This window comes from Lithobates pipiens, unplaced genomic scaffold (assembly GCF_037356315.1).
Source record: "Lithobates pipiens isolate NorthernLeopardFrog02 unplaced genomic scaffold, aLitPip1_a1.2 Scaffold_1, whole genome shotgun sequence".
Classification (NCBI taxonomy): domain Eukaryota; kingdom Metazoa; phylum Chordata; class Amphibia; order Anura; family Ranidae; genus Lithobates; species Lithobates pipiens.
The window spans coordinates 133,940,485-133,965,915 of record NW_027507685.1 but is presented as its reverse complement, the minus strand read 5'-3'; the positions used below and the strand labels follow the sequence as shown (position 1 = coordinate 133,965,915).

At 42.8% G+C, this 25,431-nt stretch overlaps 1 protein-coding gene across 1 annotated transcript in view; it reads left to right on the top strand.

The window, feature by feature from the left end:
• Positions 1-25,431, top strand: part of NPDC1 (neural proliferation, differentiation and control 1) — a 159,621-nt gene that overhangs the window by 89,822 nt on the left and 44,368 nt on the right. Inside the window, exon 2 of the mRNA XM_077477172.1 lies at positions 17,260-17,394. Within this exon, the coding sequence (XP_077333298.1) occupies positions 17,260-17,394 (135 nt within the window). The remainder of the gene's footprint in view (positions 1-17,259; positions 17,395-25,431) is intronic.

Sequence of the window (25,431 nt, the reverse complement as noted above, 5' to 3'; positions counted from 1 at the left end):
ATTAAATAACTAAATACTTTTGGCCTCATGGCAGCACTGGAGGGAGAATGAAACAGTGTTTTCTTGGGGGAAAGTTAAATATTTCAGCAGTTCTATTATAATTTATTCATCTCTGCAGGACTATTAACGTGTTTTTAGAATAACTTTGGCAACAAGTCCAGTTTGTATCGGCCAACAGAAGAATAGGAACAGGGGTCACTGTAGTCCCATCCATAATTGAGTGCTGGTCTCCTCCATTCCCCCTTTACTGCCCAGGAATAAAACTCACATTTATTCAGAGGGCGCCAGTAAAGAGAAATTTCCTTGGCATGGCGTAGTACAGAGACTGCTTCCTATGTGTGTCCTGCACTTGGTTAGGCAATCTGATATCACATGATCCAGCATTTTACAGGAGCTCTGGAATGTCCCTATGCAACTCTACCATTGATCTGCCTTCACTACTTCCTTCTCAGCATAGGCCTCCTGCACATGGCAAACAAATGCCGTGTTTTGTAGTCCTGTAGCTTTTTTATATGGATCTGATTTCCGGCACGTTGCGATATACCCAGTGTATAGTAACAAGGCTTCATGCACAAGGCCATAGTGTACAGTGTGCAGATCCCATGTAATAGCTTACATACAGCCACCCATTCAGATGAGGCTACACATGTTCTGCACACTGGCACACACATGGACGTATGCTTTGAACGCAGATGTTGTGCACTTGGAGCATACGTCCCTGTGGACGCACATAACCAGTATGGCCACTTCTTCTAATTTATCTCAAATTCAGCTGTACGTGGCAGCTGCGGGTGCCAGGAGAGTGGTAACACATGTTCTGTACCCTGCAGGGCTGTGCACATGAAGCCTAAAGAGAGTGCAGACATTTTTATCAGGCCACTACCCCGCTGCTAGCCAAGCCAGTATAATACTGGGCAAGTGGTAACCCCAGATAGTGGGAAACGGATGTGAAAGCCGTGTGATCCAGGATCCAAGAAAAGTAAATGCCTATTGTGTGGTGACAGATAAAGATAATCAGTTTTATAAACGGCCGGAGAGCATGTTCTTTTCCACTCAAATAAATTGTGGCGTGTAGCCATCTCTTATCGCTTTCTGGCCAAGAATACAATTTTTCTGAATCCTGTTCTAGAATCTTAGGAACATTTTTTCTTTGCCAAATTGCAGTCTACAACCATAAACAAGACCAAATACTATCTGAAGGGTTTACCAAATAACAGCGATTTGTGGAGAATACTTATTTTAATTTAGTTGTAGGTCTGCAACCTCAAGGTGACTCCAGACATGGTTCCGTAATCAGTTCTTGTCCACCCTCAAGGTTTGGCTGTTCCTGGCAACCTTCGGGTGTTAATCAGCCCCCTGATGAAGTCCCGTGACGCAACGCGTAGGGCATGGTCGGGGATATCGTGGACCGGAAGTGATGTGATTAGCGTCTAATGCTGTTGTTTTACCTTACTGCGCTTTTTAAATGTCTTTTGATGTAAGCATCCACTCGTCTTGAATAAATTATCACTTGTTTTAATGTACGTCACCATGGGAGGCAACTTTATTTTATTTCTTATGTGAACCGGAGCCTTGGGTTGATGTATTTAGAAAACAGTCTTGAGATTGGATTTCCTTATTTCCTGCATGTGTCCTAGAAAGCTGATCATTCCCGGTATAGAGTCTGTAGTTTGGAGCCTGGAAGTTGGATACCGTCACCACACAAGGCCATTTATTCACTACATAGAGGTGAGAGTTCTGTGAGCATTGAGCAGTTGTGTGAAGGCACAGGATTTATTTTGTGGATGGAAGTTTTATTAACAAGGACTTTTTTCATTCACTGACACCTGGACTATTGTTTTGGATTCGGTTTATTGAGTTAGCAATTTCACTTTATTATTGCTTGATTTATTCATTCACAGATATTTGGACATTTGCTTTTGAATCACATATTATTGGTCTTTATTTTTTATCACATTGTGACTATTGAGGAACTGCACATATCTCCATTAATTTCAGTTGTTACTACATGCATTGTGAACACTTTTTAGATTTGCAGAAATCTTTTCACTGTATTTGGTCACATCACAATATATTTATTTCAGTCTATTTTCTGGTGGTGCGGGGATTACACATATAAACATTAGGGTGTTCCCACTCTTCCTGCTGCATTCACTATAATTTAAAACTTAAAGAGATTGTAAAGGTAAAAAAAAAAAAAAGTCTATACTTAAAGCGGAGGTCCACCCTAAAGTGGACCTTCCGCTCATCGGAACCCCCCCCCCCTCCGGCGCCACAATTGGCACCTTTCAGGGGGGAGGGGGGTGCAGGTACCTGTACAGTACAGCTATCTGCACCCACTTCCGGGATAGCTCTCTGCGGAAAGGGGCATAGATTACGCCCCTTTCCGCAAGTGCCCGCCCCTTTCCGCAAGTGCCCCGCTGCCTGCTGGGAAACACACAGATCCCAGAGGCAGCGGGGACCGTCCTTATTGCGCAGCGCGACTCGCGCATGCGCAGTAGGGAACCGGGAAATGAAGCCGAAAGGCTCCATTTCCTGATTCCCATACCCAAGATGGTGGCGGCAGGACCCGAGAGACGATCTAGAGATCGGCTTCGGGTGCCGACATCGCGGGCACGCTGGACAGGTAAGTGTCACTATTTTAAAAGTCAGTAGCTGCAGTATTTGTAGCTGCTGGCTTTAAAAAATAAAATAAAAAATGCGGAGTCCCGGCAGACTCCCGCTTTAACTGCTATGTGCAATGGAATGGCCATGAACCTCCTCTTCTCGGGTCCCCCGCCAGTGCTCCTGGCTCCTCTGTTCAGTGCCCCCATGGAAAGCGGCTTCCTGTGTTTCTGTCCAGTGCCCCCAAAGGAAGCCACTTTCCATGGGGGCACTCGTGCATGCTCGCACACGGGCCCTGCTGCTGCTGCGTCCATTGACACAGACAGCGGTACTCGGCCACCCCCCCCCCCCCCCCGCTCCCTTGTCACTGGCTTTGATTGACAGCAACAGGAGCCAACCGAGATGGCAAGGATAACTTGCCACACATTTGTGGCAGTGTTGATCTGTAAGTCTTGTTAACTTACTGCATATTTTCACTGCCAGGTTATACACTTACAGAGCACTTAAAGAACATGTTCTAGTTGACACTTTTCCAATTTGTAGCAGATTCACATGGCAAGTCTCTGGCAACAGCAAAGTTTCAGTGCTGAGTCTACAGCAAGAGCTCAACAAGTCACAGTGACCCCTGTGGTGTAATGACTATTGCACAACATAAATGAACCAGAACTTGCAGAATGTTTGCAAAGAAAGTTGATCTGGAGTCATGCAATGCAGACTTGCTGAAATTGTGCAACAAACTTGTGTAGCCTGGCAGGTCTAGCAATAGCTTAGCAAGTCATTTTAAAACTTGTAGCTTAATTGCTTGCTATCTGGGAATGGCTCCCGCAAAGCCAGGGAGACATGGAAGTGAGGGGAGAGAAGAGCTGCAGACATGCACAGTGCTGAAATGAATGAGGGCTCAGGTAAGTAAAAGGAAGGGGCCGGGTAAGGTGGATGCTGATGCCTAAACATTTTTTACCTTAGAGCAAGGAATGCATAAAGGTAAAAAAATGTTTAGGCATTAGAATGACTTTAAAGAGTAAGTTCACCTTTTCACAAAAAAAATTAAAAGATGAACAGATACCCTACATCCTCCCAGCCCCCAGTCTCCACTGCACCTACCTACCTCTTATTCCCATTTGTTTCTTATGGCTTCTGGAATAGAAAAGAGAGCTTCTGATTGGTCAAAGTGGTCACGAGCGAGCATGTGACCAATCAAAATAGCTCCAACCTATCCTTGAAGCCCTAAGCAAAGAATGGAAAGAAGAGCAAAGCTTTTAAATCCCCGTATTGCCGCACCAGTTGTGTGGGCGATGACCACTAATCGCACGCAGAGGTAAGTGTGTGTAGGGTGTTCACCTTTTTCATTTTTTGTGAAAAGGTAAATGCCACTTTAGAAACCCATATAGGTGTTCTGACATAGGAAGTCCAGCGCAGAGATCTCACTACTGGCATGCCAAGAGATTTAGGAAACCAGTGGGTCTAACTGGAGACAACAAGACTGTCACTTGTAATTACAATGGTTGGGGGGGGGGGGGGGGTAGATGGCAACACCATCACCCCTTCTCTCCACCTCATTCAGTCAGAGAATGCTTTACATTCATTGAGAAAAATACAAGGCATTCTCTGAATGGCGGCAATGCAGAGGGGAGCGCCTCTCTGTGGTTACTGTACAGAAGGGCAGTCACTCTGCATGGCACTTGGCAGATCGTTCCCATCAATGTAGTAGGTTGGGTTACCACAGTGATTTACAGCTTCCACAGTGGCCAATCAGTTGTCACATATGCTGGCCCAATGTAGGTATACATAATATATCATCCCTTGAGTTCAATTTTGACAGTATTCTTCACCGGAGGGTGATGGTGAAAATGATCCGAGTATAGATACACAGTGGAACCTGCACACATGCTTTGGAAGGCTAGCAGCCACGTCAGCTAAACAAAGACGAGAGACTCAGACCGCCCTGCGCAAACATTGCAGGAACACCTGTACAAGGTGAGACTACTGCTTTCACACCAAATGTCTCTGAGCTGTCCTGGGGGTGACCACACTGTATGGATCTTAGTAAAGTGGACCTGTCATTCATTTTCATGCGTGAATGATGTGGGCATTGATCAAAATGATCGCTTCCTGTAATTACTTAATCTGAAGTAGTTAGTAATCTCTGCAGCATAACATTCCCAGCCAATCTCTTACTAGAAGGGGAAGCCAGGATCTAAATTACAACAATGAAAGAGCGTCTATAGACAACTGCCCCATAGTAAGCCTATAGATGACATCAGCGGCCAGGCTCTGCAGCCATTGTCTGTGATCTTTCCTTTTCACTAAAGCTGGCCCCATAAAATGGGGGTGTGAATTTCCACTTTAAAAATAACTTGCTGTAAAGAAAGGGACATTGTGTGGGAAACAGTTAGAAATTATGTTAGGTTTCTAATGCTTAATGTGCCCCATTGGGAAGATTACCTCTCACTTCCTATCTCTGTGACACCAGGAGATAAAATGGGGAGCAGCTGTCACTGTAACAGGAAATAGAAGCAGACTGCAATAATAACTTCACCTAGGCTCTAATCCTTCCAAAAAAGATTTATTGAACTATCTGTCTCAAATAGGGAGATTTCTCGTGGCTTCATGTGACTCTGAGATTCCAATCCTGGGACAGGAAGTGAGGAGAATATCCACAGGGGGGAAATGGAGACGCCGACAAAAATCTGGAGAAGCTCTAACCTTTCTTACTCGATTTTAATCTGTTCATTATATTGATGGAAGCCATTAATATTCTGGCTTTCATTTTCACATACTGCCATAAGAGTATGGAAGGAAGAATCTGATTGGTGGTTACCCTCAGACATATTGGTATATGAGGCCTGAGGTGTCTTACTGCAGTACTAGGAAATTGCACACTGTATTCTGTCCTCTAGATGGTATTCAAATTCTGGGAGTACCATCACTTTCTTTGATCATCACGTCATGATGTGTGTCATGATGTGTGTCATGATGAGCCAAGATGTCTATGATTCATGTACAGATGGTATGTATTATATGTGCCCTCTACGCTGTCCTTTTTACTTGAACAGCTAAAATAAATAAATAAAAGAAATAATAATAATTTTAGCCCTCGAAAGGTTCAATTAAAGGAAAATAAAAGCTGATCTAACTCCAAAAGTCTCTGCCAAATTGTATATTGTGTTCCCCAGGGGATCAAGTAAAGAAGCCCTTGGTCTGTTTCTGTGGCCCGTTACTGAGCTAAAGGAGTGACAGCTCCCCCCCCTCCCTTCTCCCCAGTGCTGTCCGACTACGCTGCTATCAAGGAGACAGATAACTAGGGCTGATTGACAGCGCTGGCACACAATGGAGACAAACTTTACCATTTGCCACAGCAGGGGGTGGGGGTCAGCTCGGTGTACAACACAAGCACTAGACGGGATCATTTATCACAGAGGGGCTGTGTGATCTCTCTGCCGGTGCCATGTATGTTTAAGCAGCCGGCAGATGGATCATACAGCCCCACAGCACTGAATGATCCTTTACTATTGTGAATGAGCGGTCACCACTAGCAGGGTAAGTTGACACACTGCACAAAACAAATTTTTACCGAGAGAGGTTGCTGTGGCTATAGTGCCCCATGGGAACATACACAAATTGGACTGCAGCCTGGGATGCAGCTACAGCCAGCATAGATGGAAATACAAATTGGTTTACAATACACAATGGCTGTACAGATCAAAACTGGACCATGTGCTACATGTTATTGGTTCCCTGGGGAATTCAACCATGATTGTGTGTTCTGGTGATAGCTCTTCTTTAATTGAGACATTCCTAATTGGTTCTAGTTGGTGATCTACATTGCTTATTCTCTGCCATCAGAAACTAGTAATGTTTTTAAAGTATTTGTTAGACCAAAAGGGAATTTATTTTTGAGATGTATATATGGGATGTTTTTCTGCATGAACATCCCAATGTCACTTGAACATGGACAAATCACCTAGACGTCTAAGGAAAAAAAAAAAACATGCAGAAAAATACAAACTAACAAAGTTTATCTCTGATCTGCCTAATCAGATCTTTCAACTAAGTAACATTATTCCATATAATGGTGTGTGTGGCATGTTAATTGGTCTATTACACAGGGATCATAGTATTTTTCTTAATCCAGCCATTTTCTCTGATCCTCAGAATTGATCTTCTAATTTAAGTTTTGGGGCTGGTGACCTCCTCTGGTGAGTTGTAATGTAAGGCAGGGATCAGTTAGCAAAGGGTTAACATGCAACTGTGTATAAAATAACCGGTCCCATAAAATGACCTCCTCCCCTCCCCATACACGTCAGTAGATTAATGCTGTCTGAGGTTCCCGCATAGCAACACACAGAAGCCTTAAAGGTTGTCATGGTTTCATTGATCCCTCATGATACTGAGAGGTATAAACAAGGTATATACAAGTGCCTAGGCTGATGTACATAAGACAAGGGTGCCTCCTGGTGTTCAAATGTGCATTAATCACACCTTCCACTGCTAATTTGCTCTTGAAATTTAAATCTATGATTATAGTTATGTATTATTATTTACAATATATCATTTAATACATAAATCACATCAGTCTCTGCTGCAGAAGCACAGACAATCCAATGCTCCCTTCTGTTGCTGTAGGCACACACTCTAATGCAATGTTTAATTCGACCACTCCAACTGTGCCGTCTTAATCACCATTCATCTTCTAATCAAAAATCCACTTGTGTCAACTAAAATAACCAGATCTGTGCCACCGTCACCAAGCGGAATGGCCACTCACCAGATGTCACCCACCAGTAAGCCGTCGGTTCATTCAACGGATAACCAATCCACAGTGCACTCCTTCCGTTAGCAATTCCTCAATGTCCGTATATTCATACAAAATTAAATAGAACCAATATAGTGTAAAATCGTTTCAACTTTAATGAGAAATCAATAAAAACATATTGCACTCACATTTCAATGTGTCTATTGGCCAACACCAAGCCTTTCCAGCAATGAGAAAACCGTTTTAAAACCGGGCAAGCCAATGATGTTCCGCAGGTGGTGATGGTCTCCTTCCACTGGACCGACCTGTTCCTGGCTTGTATTCAAGGACAGTATGTCTCCCACAACTCCTACGCGTTTCGCATTTGAGTTTCCTGACGACGCTCAAATGCGAAACGCGGTTTTCTCATTGCTGGAAAGGCTTGGTGTTGGCCAATAGACACATTGAAATGTGAGTACAATATGTTTTTATTGATTTCTCATTAAAGTTGAAACGGTTTTACACTATATTGGTTCTATTTAATTTTGTATGAATATACGGACATTGAGGAATTGCTAACGGGAGGCGTGCACTGTGGATTGGTTATCCGTTGAATGAACCGAAGGCTTACTGGTTGGTGACATCTGGTGAGTAGCCATTCTGTTTGGTGACGGTGGCACAGATGTGGTTATTTTAGTTGACACAAGTGGATTTTTGATTAGAAGATGAATGGTGATTAAAACGGCACAGTTGGAGTGGTCGAATTAAACATTGCACAAGGACGACGCTATTTTTGCAAATATAAATTAATGTTTTGTGTATACATTTTGGATATTATGGGGCCACAGTGATCATTTAGTGAATATACGTATTATTTAGTATAACTTATTTAGAAGGGGGTGGGTGAAATAGTGAGTGGGAGGCGCAATCCCCTAAGACATACATACATCACACACTCTAATGCCCCGTACACACGAGCGGATTTTCAGTCAGAAAAAACTTGGATGGTTTTTCCAACGGAATTCCGCTCAAGCTTGACTTGCATACACACGGTCACACAAAAGTTCTATGAACGTTTGACCGCCAAGAACGCGGTGACGTACAACACGAAAATTAAGTTTAATGCTTCCGAGCATGCATCGAATTGTTTCCGAGCATGCGTAGGAATTTTGCACGTCGGAAATTTGTACAGACGATCGGAATTTCCCATCCAAACTTTTTCCGACCAAAAAATAGAAAACCTGCTCTCAATCTTTTGCTGGCTGGAATTCTGCCAGCAAAAGTCCGATGGAGCATACACACAGTCAGAATTTCTGACCAAAAGCTCACATCCGACTTTTGCTGGCAGAATTTCTGATCGTGTGTATAGGGAAAATTGAGGTAGACATTAGTTAGTCCATTAGAGACACCATGCACGTTACAATTTGCCTGTCCAGTCATTCTCAGACTACTGTGTGTAATATGAGGGCCTGCATAATCTATCCAATCAATTTGTACTCTATCAGGAAGGCTTTTGCACTCTGTTTCATCAAGGGTTGCATCAGCATTATGGTTGTCCTCAAAGGGCAGGTTGTATCTGTAAGACTAAATAAATGTATCCAGGGCTTTTTTTATTTTCTCAGAGAATAGGTTCAGGAGCTCAACCATGCTCCCTGACTAACATCTAATGGTAGGTGTGGCCACATTTTACTAACATCAGGAGGATCTTAAAGGTGCAATAACATCTTTACTAGGAGTGCGTTATGTGCGTAGTTCAGGGGTGCGCTATGTACAGAGTGCAGAGTTCAGGGGTGCGTTATGTACAGATTGTAGTTTTCGGGGATGTGCTACATTCAGAATGCAGTGTTCAGGGGTGTGCTACATGCAGAGTTCAGGATTACGTTACCTACAGAGTGCAGTGTTTAGGGGTGTGCTATGTATAGAGCGCAGAGTTCAGAGGTGTGCTAAGTACAGAGCGCAGAATTCAGGGGTGTGCTACGCACAGAGTGCAGCTTAACATATGAAGTCCCCCATCCCAAATTACACCTGCATCTCCCTTGTTGGCACCGTGAGTGCAGGGCAGGCACGAATCTGTGAGAGTCGCCAAGAGGAAAGCTGTCCTTGTAAACACAGAAGGCTTTTCTGTTTACAAAAGTGACAGTAGGGAGCGAGTTCTGCCACCTTCCAGCTGAATAAAGCCTTGGGTGTGAGGGTCATATGAAATGGCCTGGCTGGCTGGATTCGGCCCGCAAGCCTTGTGTTTGACACATGTGCGTTAAGGGCTCCTTTACACCATCTACGTTAAGCAGATGAAATTCAACACTACCACAAAAGAACTCAATCTCTCCAGCACTCAGACAGTAATGCATCCGGAAGGTATCACAAGTTGTAATGCTTTGTCAATGCAGCCCTCCTTAGACTGGAAAATCTCAGCAGAATTGCTGTAAAGACAAACACAAGAGGGTGCAAACGCCTAGCGCATTACCAACACCACTTTTTATTAAAACCAAAGGTCAAAAACATACACCCAAAACATGAAATAGAGCAGGCGTGATCAATTACAAATCTATTGGGGCAATGTCATCCAACCACAGGTCTAAAGGTTGGTAGGCTGACCCCTTTTGGGGGACGTAACCCCTTCCTCATGAGTATGTCCCCCGAAATGCACCATTTATAGATGCTGTGCTCCATAGACATAGCTGTAATAGTTTTCCCCGTGTAGCAGGAAGTAATTTTGTAATATTTTACAATCTTTGCTTTAAGAGTCTAAACAGGCATTATGAAACAAGACTGGCACTGTATGATGTTTACAGTGATCATACGTGCCACCAAGTTGGGGCGCTAAAGTTGATTATTGAATTAAAAGTCCCTGAAAAACACCCGGGACAGATTCAAACTGAGCAGCGCAGGATGTTACTGTTATAATATCCTTGGTTGATTTCCATCCAGAGATATCGGCAATTCGTTTGTGCACTCTTAGCCCTTGTACACACGGTCGGAGATTCCGACTACCAAATCCGTAATTACGACGGATTAATTCCGGAAGAGGTCTGGAAGTGATGTTGCATGCACACGGTCGGACTAAGTTGTCGGAAAATCCGATTGTACATAACGTGATGACATTATTTCGTTAGACGGGACTATGTTCAGGCTAGTAGCCAATAGCTTTGGTCTAGGAATTTGATCTGAGCATGCGTGGCACTTTGTCCGACGGAGTAGGCTACACATGATCGGAGTATGTCCGATAGGAGCATTTTGTCGGAAAATTTTACTGGCAAGTTGGAAAACTTGGTCCGTCGGATATTCCGACGGAAACAGTCCGATGCAGACCACACACAGTCGGAATATCCGACAAAATGGTCCGATAGGACACATTCCGTCGGAATCTCCGACCGTGTGTACATGGCTTAGGTTTGCGGGAAGACTGTATGTTCTGATTTTTCCATACATTTTCAGACTTCCATTGATCGAGGCATTTTGTCCAGCTGGTTGGGTTCTTATTCGTTTTCTAGTGTGCCATAGGGAATAAAGGCCAGCTGGAATCTGGTTTCCATGGACAATGCAGAATTCTAGATAAAGATACTTTTAATAAACAAGGAATCGTCTAAGGAGACACTCTCCATATGGCAGTTTTTTTGTCATTCCCCATCTTCTCCCCGGTGACTGGTACACGTGTCTTTCTTCACGTGTTCCCGAGCGAAGCCACGTGAAAGGATGTTCTGAAGGTCGCCAGACTGCGTGCGCTCTCTCTGCCTCCCCTTCGTCCTTTGTTGTTTGCAGCAATGAAAGCTGAATGCAGGCATACATGATTGTGTGTGTTTTAGATGCACTTCTTTTCCTGAGCTCCGCATCTATCATTAAAGGGAACATGTCCCTCACAGCCGAACCCTTCATCCAGCACCTGGAAGTGGTCCTAAAGTCGGAGGAGAGCCCAGCTTTGTAGCATCCTGTATGGTCACATGCTCCAGGTCGACTGCATTTTTTGGGTGTCATAAACACCAAATGAGATCCCCGGCTGTAGCAAGTTTTTTGCCATCCTAACAGGTTCCACAAGTGGCTTCACAATCCTGGTGTTGCATGTCCTAAAATCATAGTTCCCAGGACTAGACAAGCTGCCTGTGCAATAGGAGAGGCATTAATTGGCATTCGTTATTTAGGGTAAGACTGAACCGCCATCAACTTACTGTTGTTGTTGACAGTGTCCCCATTGTTAATTTCTTCAATGAGACCCTGTATAGCAAGACAAACCTGACAGAGCTTCTAACACGGCAAGCGCTGCATTTTTAATGCATTTTTGCTTTTTTCTCCCCGGCATGACAAGACTCTTCCTCTTAAAAAAAAAAAAAAAAACAGAAAACACTTTAAGAACATGTCAAAAATGCATATGAAAATACACAAAATGCACCAGAAAGTATCAACCGCAACCTGCATGGGTGTGAACCTTGCTTTAGTGTTCATGTAGAGGAAGGTTAAGCATTAGGGGTCTTTTAATATAACGGATATATATTATTTTTGGAATAATCTTGTTCTTGGTACTGAGAACCCTTTGTTATAAGTATTAGGCCGCGTACACACCGGCGGATTGTCTGTCCAACTTAGTCCGCTGAACCGTGTTTCAGCGGACAATCCGCTCGTGTGTGGGCTTCAGCGGACTTTTTCAGCGGACAATCTGACGAACAAAGTCTTACGGAATTTCCGTAAGACAGTCCGTTCAAACTTGGTTTTGTCCGTCCAAACTTGGTTTCAGCGGACAGTCCGCTCGTGTGTAGGCAAGTTGGACGGACTAAGTATGGCGCATGCTCAGAAAGGATTTACACGGCCGAAGGTTGCATTGCAGTGTATTGGACGTCGTTTTTCTAGTCCCGTCGTACGTGCTGTACACGTCATCACGCACGCTTTCAGCGGACTGTCTGCTCATCGTGTGTGGTCAAGTCCGTTCATGCAAATTTTGAACGGACTGTCTGTCGGATTGTCTGACGAACTTAGTTGGCCAGACAATCCGCCCGTGTGTACGCGGCCTTAGCGCAAGAACGTTTATCACCTTCTTTTTTTTTTTCTAGACGCAGATAATATATCTTGGTGGATATATAAAACCTGGATGGCAAACATGGTGCCATTCATAACAACCAGTCAAATCTTTTTCTTTAGTTTACTAAGGCTGGCTATATATTGATCCTTTTTTTTTTTATTATTTTAATTCAACCAGCGGCTTGAATAAAAAAAAAAAAAAGACCCAATTCCCCATCCACACATTTGATGTGGATGGGGGAAACGCTCCCACTGTACCATTGGGCTCTGACAACGGGGAGCCTTCCCCACCATCAGAACATACTAATCAATGTTCCTGCCTGCCCATACATGGGATTAAATTTGGCAAGGCCCTGCTGAACTAGACAAATTTTTTTTTTTTAACAGGTAAGTTTTTATTTATCACCATTGAATAAAAATAAACAGACATTGGTACAAGAACTAGACAAATTTTGATCCATGTATGGCCAGCTTGAGATTCATGCTGTTCAGCAGGAACCAGCCAAGATTCAAACCATGTATGGGTAGGCTGATTGTACCCATACCCAAATGGATCCATTGATTGACTTGGGTACAACCAGCATGTGAGATTTTCTTTTTTTTATACGATTATTTTTAGTGACTATAGCCACTAGGTGTAATCACTGTGTTCTTCTGGCAAGGAGGGCTTCCCCTGCCGCCCCCACTGACAGGAGCGCACAATCGCTCCACCGGAGGTATTTCCCCATCAGCACTTACTGTGTTAATCGAGGAATCAAGCGATTTGGAGGAATTTAACCATCTGTTGCCTGCTTTAATCACTAACCCAGAACAATTATGCAGATAAGGAAAACCTCGCTACAACACCTCTTAGGGCTCATTTTAAACAAGCCATACACAGAGTGAATTTGCGCAATTCCCCCATCAACATAGACAATGTTGATAAGGGAATCCCTACCGTGAGCCATTGTCTTCTCCCAACAGGAGGGAGGGGAGCTGTCCCCACTGGGAGAAGACACTTATTATTGATAGCGGCTGGTACAGCCGCTATCGCTAATCGCATGTAAAATTCAACAGGCTGGTTGTACTCAAGTTGATTGATCAATCAACTTGGTACATTCAGCCTGCCCATACATGGTTTGAATTCAAACCGTCTATGGCCAGCCTTACATTATGCTTGTTGCAGCATTGACCTAAATTGATTAACACAGGCTCAATGCAAGGACGCATAGAAAACAATTTTATTTCCTGTTCATATCCTAACACTACGTTAAAGTGTATTGCCTATAAATAAAGCATGTCTGCATTTTTACACAGCGCAACACGTGTCACAACATATCAAGTATTGTGGTGCACAGAGTTGAATGAAATGTATTTTTTGTAATTAATGCTATGTGTTGTAACAACGCAATGCACTGCCCCTACAAATGCATGCAAATGCATTAAACAGGTACCCACTGGTGTAAATGGGCCTTACCTGCTTACATGTTCCAGATCAATGACTCACGTATTGAAGCTGAAGGATCATTTGACTGCCAGGTCACTAGCATTTCCAGCAGAAAGTCAGTGGCAGCCAATGAATTTTGAGAGATTCTCTAAATATCAGAGATGAAGCTGGTCACTTAAGCCCCATACACACAATTACATTTTCTGCAGATTTTTGTCTTCATATTTTCCAAAACCACATATTATGGGGTCAAACCTTAAGAGTTTCAATCTGTATACAATCAGACAGGCCCTTGCACTACATGGTTTTGGTAAATCTGAAGACAAAAATCTGCAGAAAATCGAATAGTGTGTATGGGGCTTTAGACAGCTGGGTCCTTCAGTTTGCTTGGTCTCTGGTGTTGAACGTTAATCCAGCGTCACATGTCTGTCTTGTTTACAAGGAACATGACTGGTAATAAGCCTCTCATAGCAATCATTTCGGCACATGGAAAGACCTGGGCCTGGCTAATCTTACTAACCTGCTAATGAGATGTCTGGAGAGAGTTCTCATTTGCCGTGATGGAGCGCGGTGCCCGACTCCTGTAATTGTTTCCATCAGAGTCAAGAGCATAAATAATACTGAACAATTAGACTTCTCTTAGAATTCTGTTTAGATGTTTTGTCTCTATCATAAGCTCCTGCGCTCAGCGTCTATTATTCATTTTTTTGGGGGATCATCTGCAGTGCTGTACAAAGTGAGGATACATAGGTGGTAAAACATGAAACCATAGTAAGGAGAAAGCTTTTGTCAATCTCCTAACAGAAGGCATAGACAACGCAGGAATGGGAGATTTGCTGTAGAACTTGTGTTGTAGAAAGTAGCTAAAGAAAACCCTATGCTGGAATATAGATATCGTATGTCTTTCTATAAAGATCGGTTTTCATGGCGCTTGTAAAGGTGTGGAAATTTGGTGAGTGTCTGATGGCGTGTAAAATGGTGTTCGGAGGAAGGAGCAGCACGAGAGTAGTCCTATGGACATAACCGGGAAGCATTGACTAGGTAGTGGAACAAAGGGTGTAGACCAGCCTTTCTCAACTGGGGTTCCAGAGAACCTCAGGGTTCCTCCATAGGTTGTTAGCAGTTTCTGACTCCCACATGAGTAACCACTGACAACCATGATCTTTTTAGCTATCTCTAATGGGGAACTCTTCCTAACGACCACAAGTGGAAGGAACATTCTTCCCAGTGACTATCTCAATGTACTGTGTGCTGTAGGTATAGTAATTATTGGTAGGGTTTCCCTGAGACCAGAAAGGAATTTTTAAGGATCCTCCATGTTAAAAAGTTTGAGAATGACTGTGGATAAGAGGAAGTTCACAATTTACTTATAGACCTAACATGACTGCCACTCAGCTGGCCAGTGACTTGACCTTTGTCCCCTTTCACACGGGAGGACCGATCAGTTTTTTAGGAGGGTCCGGTCAGACCCTCTATTGCCCTCTATGGAGTGGCAGTTGTCAATGGACCAGTAATATAAAACCTTTGCTTTACAGATAAACATTTTATACAGGATGTACCCATATCACTGGTGTCAAAGCCAATTATAGCTTCTCTAAAAAGAGAGCAATAGCAGAAGCTGTTTGCTTTCAGACTAATGGCTCTATATTTAAAACATTACCTACCGATCAAGGTGATGTGCTTGAATAAAACGCAATAAAATTTTGTCTTTTCAATAATTTTATCCAATGACCATCTCAATAGATGTAATGGTGTACTACGGACAAAGTAGGTACACCCTTGGCCTCAGTAACTAGTATTGCACCCATTACCTTCTAATAGCGATTTTGCATAACTACCGGCCAGCATTTTATTAAAATAAATTTGATTTAAAAAAAATCTGATTTAAATAAATAGATTGAATTTTTGTAAAAAAAATCATTGATTTTTATCCACCCTGGTAGCAATTGAATAAGCTTATTTTCTATATTTTTTTCATGAAAGTGGAGTTACCCTTTCAATTACTTTTTTGTTTCCATTGACTTCCACATGGAGAGAAGCAGTTCTGACGTGAAGAAAGACTATAGGCACAGGCCCTAACCTTGCTGGTTTCAGATGCCACTCTCTAGGTATCCCACCAAAGAGTTAAAGGCCTCTGAGTATCACCAGCTGCCAATAACTCTCAGCTCTTTCGCCTGGCACTGAAAGATGAGGCTTTGCCGCTGAGAGTTCCCCATCTCCAGGAGACACAAGACAGATGCTTGTTGTGTAACAGACTCTTTTATTGGATCACCCCTTGTCTCTGCACAGAACACCATACTGTCGCATGCGTGGGTGGGAAGATGGTGTCCAGAGCAGATTCTCTGTGATGCAGTAATGTATATAGGTAAAATCTCAGATCTCTTTCTGAGCTCCTTAGAGTTGCCCTCACGTCCTTTGGTGGTGGACATTTTGATTATATTCAAGGTTTACTTTCTTCTGGAGTCACACAAACCTAATCTGAACACTAAACCCCAGACCGATATGAAAAAAAAACCCCAAACACTTTTTAAAGCTGGAAATGTAAAAAAAAAAAAAACAGCACTATATAAGTGCCTATAGAAAATAAATACTCTTGCCATGGTGCTCTCCCAGTAATGCAAGGTTTAAAAATTCATTCTTGCCTAGGGTACCGGTAAAAAGCACATACAATCACCCACTCTTGCAGGTGCATCTTTTAATGCGACCATTCCCCCGCAGCCTCTTCTCATCAGCATTCTGGCCAGTTCTGCTAACTGTGACATCATCACATACAACGCAAGACTGTCAGTCCTGCTCTGTAAGACCCCTTTCACCACCCCTTTTGGGGTGGTTTTCAGGTGCTTTATCGCTGGAAATAGCCTCTGCTAAGCGCTTGAAAACCACCTCCCATTCATTCCAGTGTGATTGCAGGGTGTTCCGAAAAGTCCCGGAAGCAGCATATTTGGGGCGGGCTGGGAGTGCTGTATTTAGCGCTCCCAAAACACAACACCCCCCCCCCGCGGTCCTGTAATAGTTTGCAGTGAGAACACAGGCGACCTGTTGCATGGAATATGGCTTCTTGAACTGGATTATTTAACGTGTTAAAGACTACTTTTCTATCAATGCTAACCTCCCATGTTGCCTTTGTTTTACAGTATTTCAGCACATGGTAAGGCCAATCTCACTGTATACAGAACAGGAGCAGGTATTGATTGGTCTTTCCCTTAAATACTTTTGATGGCAAGGACTTTTTTTTTTCCTGAAAAGGGCAGGGCTTTTACTTTTGGATTTGAGTTTAGCCTGCCATGGCTGTGTCAGGTATGGGACAGAATTTCCCCACTGGGGCCCAGATGGCAGTAAAGACCCGATGGGGGGGAGGGGTCACACCCTGTCTTACTCTAGTCAAAACAAGTCTTCCTTGGCTGGTGTTGCTCTTCATTATTGATATATACTGTATAATCTATAGAAGTTGATGCAGCAATTTATTAAGATGCTGTTTTTTGTTTTTCAGACACTCCGAAATGTAAAAGTATAAACTGCGTCTTGAATAAGAGAGATCCCTGTCCTAAGGACTCTTCCGAATGCGGTCACTGTATGCAAGGATACGTGGAGGCCGCCGATGGCTCATGTGTGCCAGCCAACTCAGGTACTCCACCAAATTATCTTTGTTCCTGGAATGTTTAGTCCAATTGTCTGATTCTTCCTGTGATATTTAAGCTAGCACTCCATTGGCCAGTACAGGTGATATTTAGGCTAGGACCCCATTGGCCAGTACAGGTGATATTAAGGCTAGAACCCCATTGGCCAGTACAGGTGATATTTAGGCTGGTACAGGTGATATTTGGGCTAGGACCTCATTGGCCAGTACAGGTGATATTAAGGCTGGTACAGGTGATATTTGGGCTAGGACCCCATTGACCAGTGCTGGTGATATTTAGGCTAGAGCCCAATTGGTCAGTACAAGTGACCTTTAGACTAGAACCTCATTGGCCAGTACAAACAAACCCAAGGATAAACCGAGGAAAAAAACAAGCTTTACTTACCACCAGCCCACAGACAACCAAATAACCTCTCTAACAGTATGCATTAAAAGCAGGGGTTTAGTCTGCACACATTTGCAAATGCATGCGTAAGCCACAGAGCCCCGCCAAGGCACCCCAGTATTGGTGGTACCTAACACCAACTTATAAGTGTCCCCACAGTGGAGGCACATGCATTCTGATTTATAGGTGAGAGCAGATGGACTGAAGGCCAGTACAGGTAATATTTGGGCTGGGACCCCATTGACCTGTGCTGGTGATATTTAGGCTAGAGCCCAATTGGCCGGTACAAGTGACATTTAGACTAGAACCCCATTGACCAGTACAGGTAATAGAACCCTACTGATCAGTACAGGGGATATTTGGGCTAGGACCCCATTGGCCAGTATAAGTGATAATTAGGCTAGGACGCCATTGGCCAGTACAGGCAACAATAACAATTTACAAGACTGGGAATATATCTATTTGTATGTGCTTCCTTCATACAAATCCACTACATTTAGGGCCGGTTCACACTGCGGGCGATGCGAGCCGACACGACTCGCCTCGCCGCTATCTTACAAGTCGCCCCCGTTCTGTACAATGGAACCGTTCTGAGAGGAGCGACTCGAGTCGCTCCGACTCAGAAAAAAGGTTCCTGTACTACTTTCGGGCGACTTGCATTGACTTCTATACAGAAGTCATCTGCAAGTTGCCGCTGAGGTCGCGGCAGGTCGCGGCGAGGCAAGTCGGTGTCGCCTCGCATCGCCTGCAGTGTGAACCGGCCCTTAACCATGATGTTTTACCTTGTTTAATATCAGTCTTCCCAGATATGTGATTTTATTCCTAGGTGGAGCATGCCAGGCTGGGTCAGCCTATGGCCTCTTATATGTGTCTGTATTTAGATACAGATCCCTCAGCCATAATTCCTAATTCTGTGTACAGAGAGTGCAGGGCAGTCAGCTAAATCCACTGTTCAAATACAGCTATGTGAAATGTTCTTCATCCACCGTTGTAATCTAGACACCTCTGACGGCCAGCATAGCTAAGCAGGTGACCTCGCTTTTCTCCTTGGTTTATCAGACCACCCCAGCCTGTGACGGAGCAGAAAGTACACTGATGACATCGTCTTTCTGCTCTCTCTTCTAATTAGCATGTTCAGGGAGGGAGAAGGAAAGCGGAAGAGCCCTGATTGGCTCTCTGCTGCTCCCTCTCCCAGTCTGTGTGATTTTGTGTAGGGGCTGAAAGGGAACCGAATATTAAAGATATATTAAACCCAAAACCCCAAATTTATCATATTGCAGTTAACCAATCCTTAGATGTGCTTGGATGCATTTGTTATCTTTTCCTAGGCTTTTCACCTCGTGATCTGGCCTGTAACACACTGGGTGAAGGAGTGCAGGGGCAACCAGATAACATGTTCTAGTGAGTTACAGCAACTCTTTCTTTTTTTTTTTTTGCCTTTTGGGATAAAGGGTTTACATGAATAAATAAAAGCTGATTATTATAAGCACGCCTGTAAGTGGTTTGTCTCAACCCTCTAATCTGCTACATTTGAATGAGAGCTTGTTTTTTTGAAAAAAAAAAAACAGACCTACTGGCCAGATCACTCAATGAAAATAGAAGAAAAAAAGCCTAAAAAAGAAAATGAATGCAGCCATCACATATAAGAAATAATAAGCTGCAATATAATGTTAGCTTTTGGGTTTAATACTGCTTTTTATATTATGCAAATTTAATATAACAATATATGTAATCCTATTCATTAAACACATACCCAGAATAAATTGTTTTTCAATATCTGCCTGGATCTCCATGATTAAGAGACAAGGTCAGTCATTTTTAGAGGCCTTGAAATTCACATAATCCTTCACTATTTGTGTCTAAGGTCGGAAGGACCTCTATGGTTTGGGAACATGATGGTGGATTAAAATCGAGACAGACCATGCTGTGATGACTAACACAGATGTTCTTCCCAGTGTGTCCTCTCTGTACTAGGAGTAATACAAATGCAGTTTTTTAAAGTCTCCTGCATTATACAGAAAGCAGTCTAGTAATTGAAAGCCATTCAAGATTTATTGTATTGTACAAGTGAAATTATGGGAAACCAAATATACAGATTTTGGGGTGAAGGTGGAACAGATGATTTACAGTCTAGCGGTTCAGCGGCTGCAAGGCTCAGAAAAATGGGCTCAAGGTTTGCTGCTTGCTTTTGTTATGCTACTTTTGATCAGTGCTGCAGTGGACTTTATTGGCCACTCAAGTCTTTGCATTGTGTACAGATCAACAGAATACGGGGCTCTTGGAAAAGATCAGCTGTGATCTGTATCGTTTTGGTCAGTTTAATTGCCCACTGAACAGTATTGTGTGTCAGCCATGATATTGGGGTGATTAGCTTAGTGGTAGAAGCAATTTTAGTGAGTCCATGGCATTACAAACTGTGCTTTTAGGGCTTGCCAGCCCACTTTTATTAAGTAAACTTACACAAAGGTTCAAAACGGAACAGTTGCCCCATGCAGGGGATTTACACCAGTAAAACAGCTAATGGAACATGCCGAGCCTCCTGGCTCCTCCTTCGTAGTGCCGCTACTTAGACCTCAACCCTGGCTATTTTCTGGTCCCTCACACGGTCTTATCCAGCTTTCTCAGCCTTTTAATTGCAGCACCCTGCTGCATGGGCTCACACCCTGGCCTCATAGTAGGGGATCTCCAGGCACCCTGGGCTCTCTTACTCCTCCAATACCTCTAGAATCCCTCAGTCCCCTGGATTTGCTTAGTTGTCTAATGCCGCATACACACGACCAGACTTTTCGACGGACTTACTTTTGGCAGAGGTCCGACGGACTTTCTGAACGAACGGACTTGGCCACACACGAATGGAAAAACTAATGGTTCCAAAGTCCGTTTGTGATGACGTAAGACTGGACTAAAGAAAGTTCAATAGCCAGTAGCCAATAGCTGCCCTTGCGTCGTATTTGGTCCATCGAACTAGCACACCGATTGTTAGTGTGACTGTGACTTCCTCCTTGCAAGACTGCCCCAGCTCCTTCAAGTTGGATGGTTTGTGCTTGTGAACAGCAATCTTTAAGTTTGACCACAGATTTTCTATTGGATTGAGGTCTGGGCTTTGACTAGGCCATTCAAACACATTTTACATGTTTCCCCTTAAACCACTCAAGTGTTGCTTTAGCAGTGTGTTTGGGTTCATTGTCCTGCTGGAAGGTGAAAATCCATCCTAGCCTCAAATCACACACACAGTGGTACAGGTTTTGCTCAAGAATATCCCTGTATTTAGCACCATCCATCTTTCCCTCAACTCTGACCAGTTTCCCAGTCCCGACTGCTAAAACCATCCCCACAGCATGATGCTGCCACCACCATGTTTCACTGTGGGGATGATGTTCTTTGGGTGATGTGATGTGTTGGGTTTGCGCCAGACATATAGTTTTCATTGATGGACAAAAAGTAAAATTTTAGTCTCATCAGACCAGAGCACCTTCTTACATAGGTTTTGGGAGTCTCCCACATGCCTTTTCGAAAACTCAAAACATGCCACTTTATTTGCTGAAAGTAATGGCTTTCTTCTGGCCACTCTGCCATAAAGCCCAACTCCATGAAGCGTACGGCTTATTGTCATCCTATGTACAGATACTCCAGTCTCTGCTGTGGAACTCTGCAGCTCCTCCAGGGTTACCTTAGGTCTCTGTGCTGCCTCTCTGATTAATGCCCTCCTTACCGGGTCCATGAGTTTTGGTGTGCGGCAATCTCTTGACAGGTTTGCTGTTGTGCCATGTTCTTTCCATTTGGTTATGATAGATTTGATGGTGCCCCTAGGGATCATCAAAGATTTGGATATTTTTTTATAACCCAACACTGACTTGTACTTCTCAACAACATTGTTCCTTACTTGTCTGGAGAGCTCCTTGGTCTTCATGGCAGTGTTTGGATAGTGGTGCCTCTTACTTAGGTGTTGCAGCCTCTGGGGCCTTTCAAAAAGGTGTGTATTTGGAATAACAGGTCATGTGACACTTAGATTGCACACAGGTGGACACCATTTCACTAATTATGTGACCTCTGAAGGTAATTGGTTACACCAGAGCTTTTTATGGGCTTCATAACAAAGGGGGTGAATACATGCGCACGTGCCAATTATCAGTTTTTTATTTCTGAAAAATAGTTTTATGTATATATTTTTCTAATTTTACTTCACCAACTTAGACTATTGTGTTCTGATCCATCACATATAATTCAGATAAAAAAAAAAAAACATTGAACTAAATGCTGTAATGTAACAAAATGGGTAAAAAGCCAAGGGGGCTGAATACTTTTGCAAAGCACTGTGTTTATGTGTGTGTGTATGTATGTATGTATGTGTGTGTGTGTGTGTGTGTGTGTATATGTGTGTGTGTGTATATATATATATATATATATATATATATATATATATATATATATAATGACATTTAACCAATTCAATTTTTAAAATGTTTCCAGGAAATATACTGTAGACAGAAAAGTCTGAATTTTTATATACTCCTAACCAACACCAGTATGTGTTCAAAGGGGTTTCTGGCAGACAGTGGTGTCTCACTACAGATGTTGAAGTTGTGTTGTTTATTCCCCGTCTGTTTAGAAATAATATGAGCCTATGGTTGAATCCTGCGATGTTTGCAGCATCAAGTCACATCAAAGTTAATGTGACACAGCTAGCCTTCTGATTCTGCAGTGCCACCTTGTGGCCAATCTAGCACACTGTCGCCTCTTGGGTTCACGCCAGACTGTGTACAGTCACAATTGCAGGATCGCTTTAATGACTCAGACTGCTAATTGCTTGACAGATGTGCAGAGCTAAATGTGAAATTTGCAAACAAATTGTCATTGATCTGATACAGGAGAAGGTATTTGGTGGTTCCCTAGACCCCTCTGGCAGTGGTTGGTTTTGTTGGGGCTTTGGTATCTGTCCTTGCTTTATGATCATAAGTCTTTGGAGAGGATTTCTGTTCTTGTTGCCCATAGCAACCAATTTGGTTCATTTTTCTAGTGCCATATAGGAGAATAAAAGGGAGCACACAGATGCCATTAGTAGCTAAGTCAGTGCTTCCTATGGGCACATGTGGGTTTGAAGCTGGTGTCTGACTTGGAGCCTTGTGTGGCTTGGTGGCAACTAATCCTTTTCAACAGTGCGAACCCATCATAGGATGTTACAGCACCAAAAAAAAGAATCTGACTAAGTATAATCACCCATATAGAAAATGGGGTATGGCTGGAAGATCCTCAAAATACAAGGCACCTCATCCTAAATATTTGTTAAGAGATTTGGATAGGGATAGAAAGAGGGGAGTTTGACGGTGCCAGAAAATATAATCGTTACATTGATAAAAGAACAAAGATATAAATTTCATATACATACATGGGTGCGTAGACAAAGACGGCACAGGGAATATACAAATGAAAACAAGCCAAGATGTTTAAGAGGCCAGTATAGTTTACAGGTAATCTATTCCTACATGTTTCGCCAAAACATTGGCTTCCTCAGGGAAAATGATGTAAACCTGTGCAAAAGTGTGGATTCTAAATAAAAAACAGAGAGAAACATAAAGTATACATTTTGATACCAATTAACAATTATAAAAATTAGTATTTGTTTAGGTACTGGAGGTGTGACATGGCTATGAATGGCTCAATCAGGCAATCTATGAAAAATTGTCCAACAATTAAATATGAAGCAGGAGAAAAAAAAATTATTAAATTTTTTTATTGTTATAACAAAAGAAAACTGATTAATTGAAAATGAATACTAAACTGCGAGTTGAAAACCAAAATTATGGATCCATAGCAATGAACTTGAGCGGAGGGATCAAAAAGGGGAAGGTATGTAAGGGTCCTGATGGAATATGGACTAGAGCTGAAGATGGAAATAGAGAACTGGAGATAATATGTACATATTTATATAAACAAAATCTATCATAAAGTGGTGGCCATGATTTATAGAAAAAACTTAAAGCTAATATATTTGTTTAAATCTGGGAACTTTGTTGCATCCAGGTTGTGAATTACCCATGTCCTCTGTGTGTCACCTATCCTTCTAGTCAGCCTAACCCTATTATTTCAAAAACTGAATTTATTCCTGGAAAAATTGTAATCTAAAATAGCAGTCCTTCAGCCAGATGACTTTTCCTAGGCTGAGATTATGTCCTCAGTCTGCTACAGGTAAAAGAAAGCATTGGCTCAGTCTTCTCTTCCGCAGGGATTACTCAGACTGTTCATTGTAACTTTGTAGCAAGGCACAAGGTGAGAGGTTGTGGTAGATGCTGATCTGCACATGGTGCTGGTGTATGAACATCTGACATTCCTGGCAGAAAAAACACCAGGACTGTATAACACTTGTGTGTATGTGTACACAAATGCGTGAAAATACTTCCAGCTTTATTTTAATCAGTGGGTGTGTGGCGCATGTACAAATAATGACCAGCAGATTTCCGTATGTTTATAACTGATCTATGTGCAACACATTTTTATGTGCCTGTGTGTACAGGCACATTGAAAAATATTGTCTGCAGTAAAAAAAAAATAAATAAAAAAAATCGGCCTTTATGTCTGAAAACACAGCGATTTTAGGCAGCAGTGTGCAAGAGGCCATAAAGGGTATGTTTATTTTTGGGAATATGTACCATGTTCCCAATGCTGCAGCTAGTGCCCAATCCCCACACTCCCTGTGATAGCACGATGGGAAGAATTTTCCCATACTAGCTGTCAGTTTTTTTAAATCAGCATGGCCATATGCTGCCCCGCCCACACGGCTGTGTCATTCATTCACACAGCTCTGTGTACGAATGAACTACAAGTCCCCACATCCTTTGCAGCTGTCGGATTGTAGTTCTCAATGAACTATCATGGCGCTGTGGAGTGCTTTGGGTAGTTGATTAATTCTTCCTGTCAGGGAGTATCCACAAAGGCCCCTTTCACACTGCCTCAACTTGAAAGTTGTGCGATTTTTACCGCAGTTTTGCGGCTGTGATTTTAAGGAATGCCTGTATAATCTTTCAGTCTATGGACCAACATGTAATCTTGAGGTTTATTTAGATGCCACTGACGTAGTTCAAACAGATGTCTTCAGGGGCGCCTGTCGTACATTTTCTGAAATATAGGACATGTATAAGAGAACAGTATTATAGCACATATACCCAGCATGCATTTTGTCTTCTAAATTCCCATTGTTCATACATACATACATGATATAAGATAGAAAGAGCATGACAGCTAAGTGTTAAAAACACCTAGCCTATTCCTATGGGCAGGAAATCTGAAGATCGGACAGCTAGAAGAGGGTCACAAGGGTACCTGGTCTTCAGATTTCCTGCACATCCCACATGAGGCATAAGCTTGCCTTGTTTAACAACCCATAGCTGTCATGCTCCAGCTCGAATATGTGGATGGGGGAATCAGGTCAGGTTCAACCAGCTGGTTGAATGAGAAAATTGACCCATCTATGCCAGCTTAAAGAGGAAGTAAACCCTGATGGGTTTACTTCCTCTTTCATTCCCTGCAAAGGCAAAGCATAATGGACTACTATGCATCGCATAGTAGTCCATTATGTATCGCATAGTAGTCCATTATGTGTCACTTACCTGACACAGGAGCCAGCGAAGTCACCGCTGTCCCCT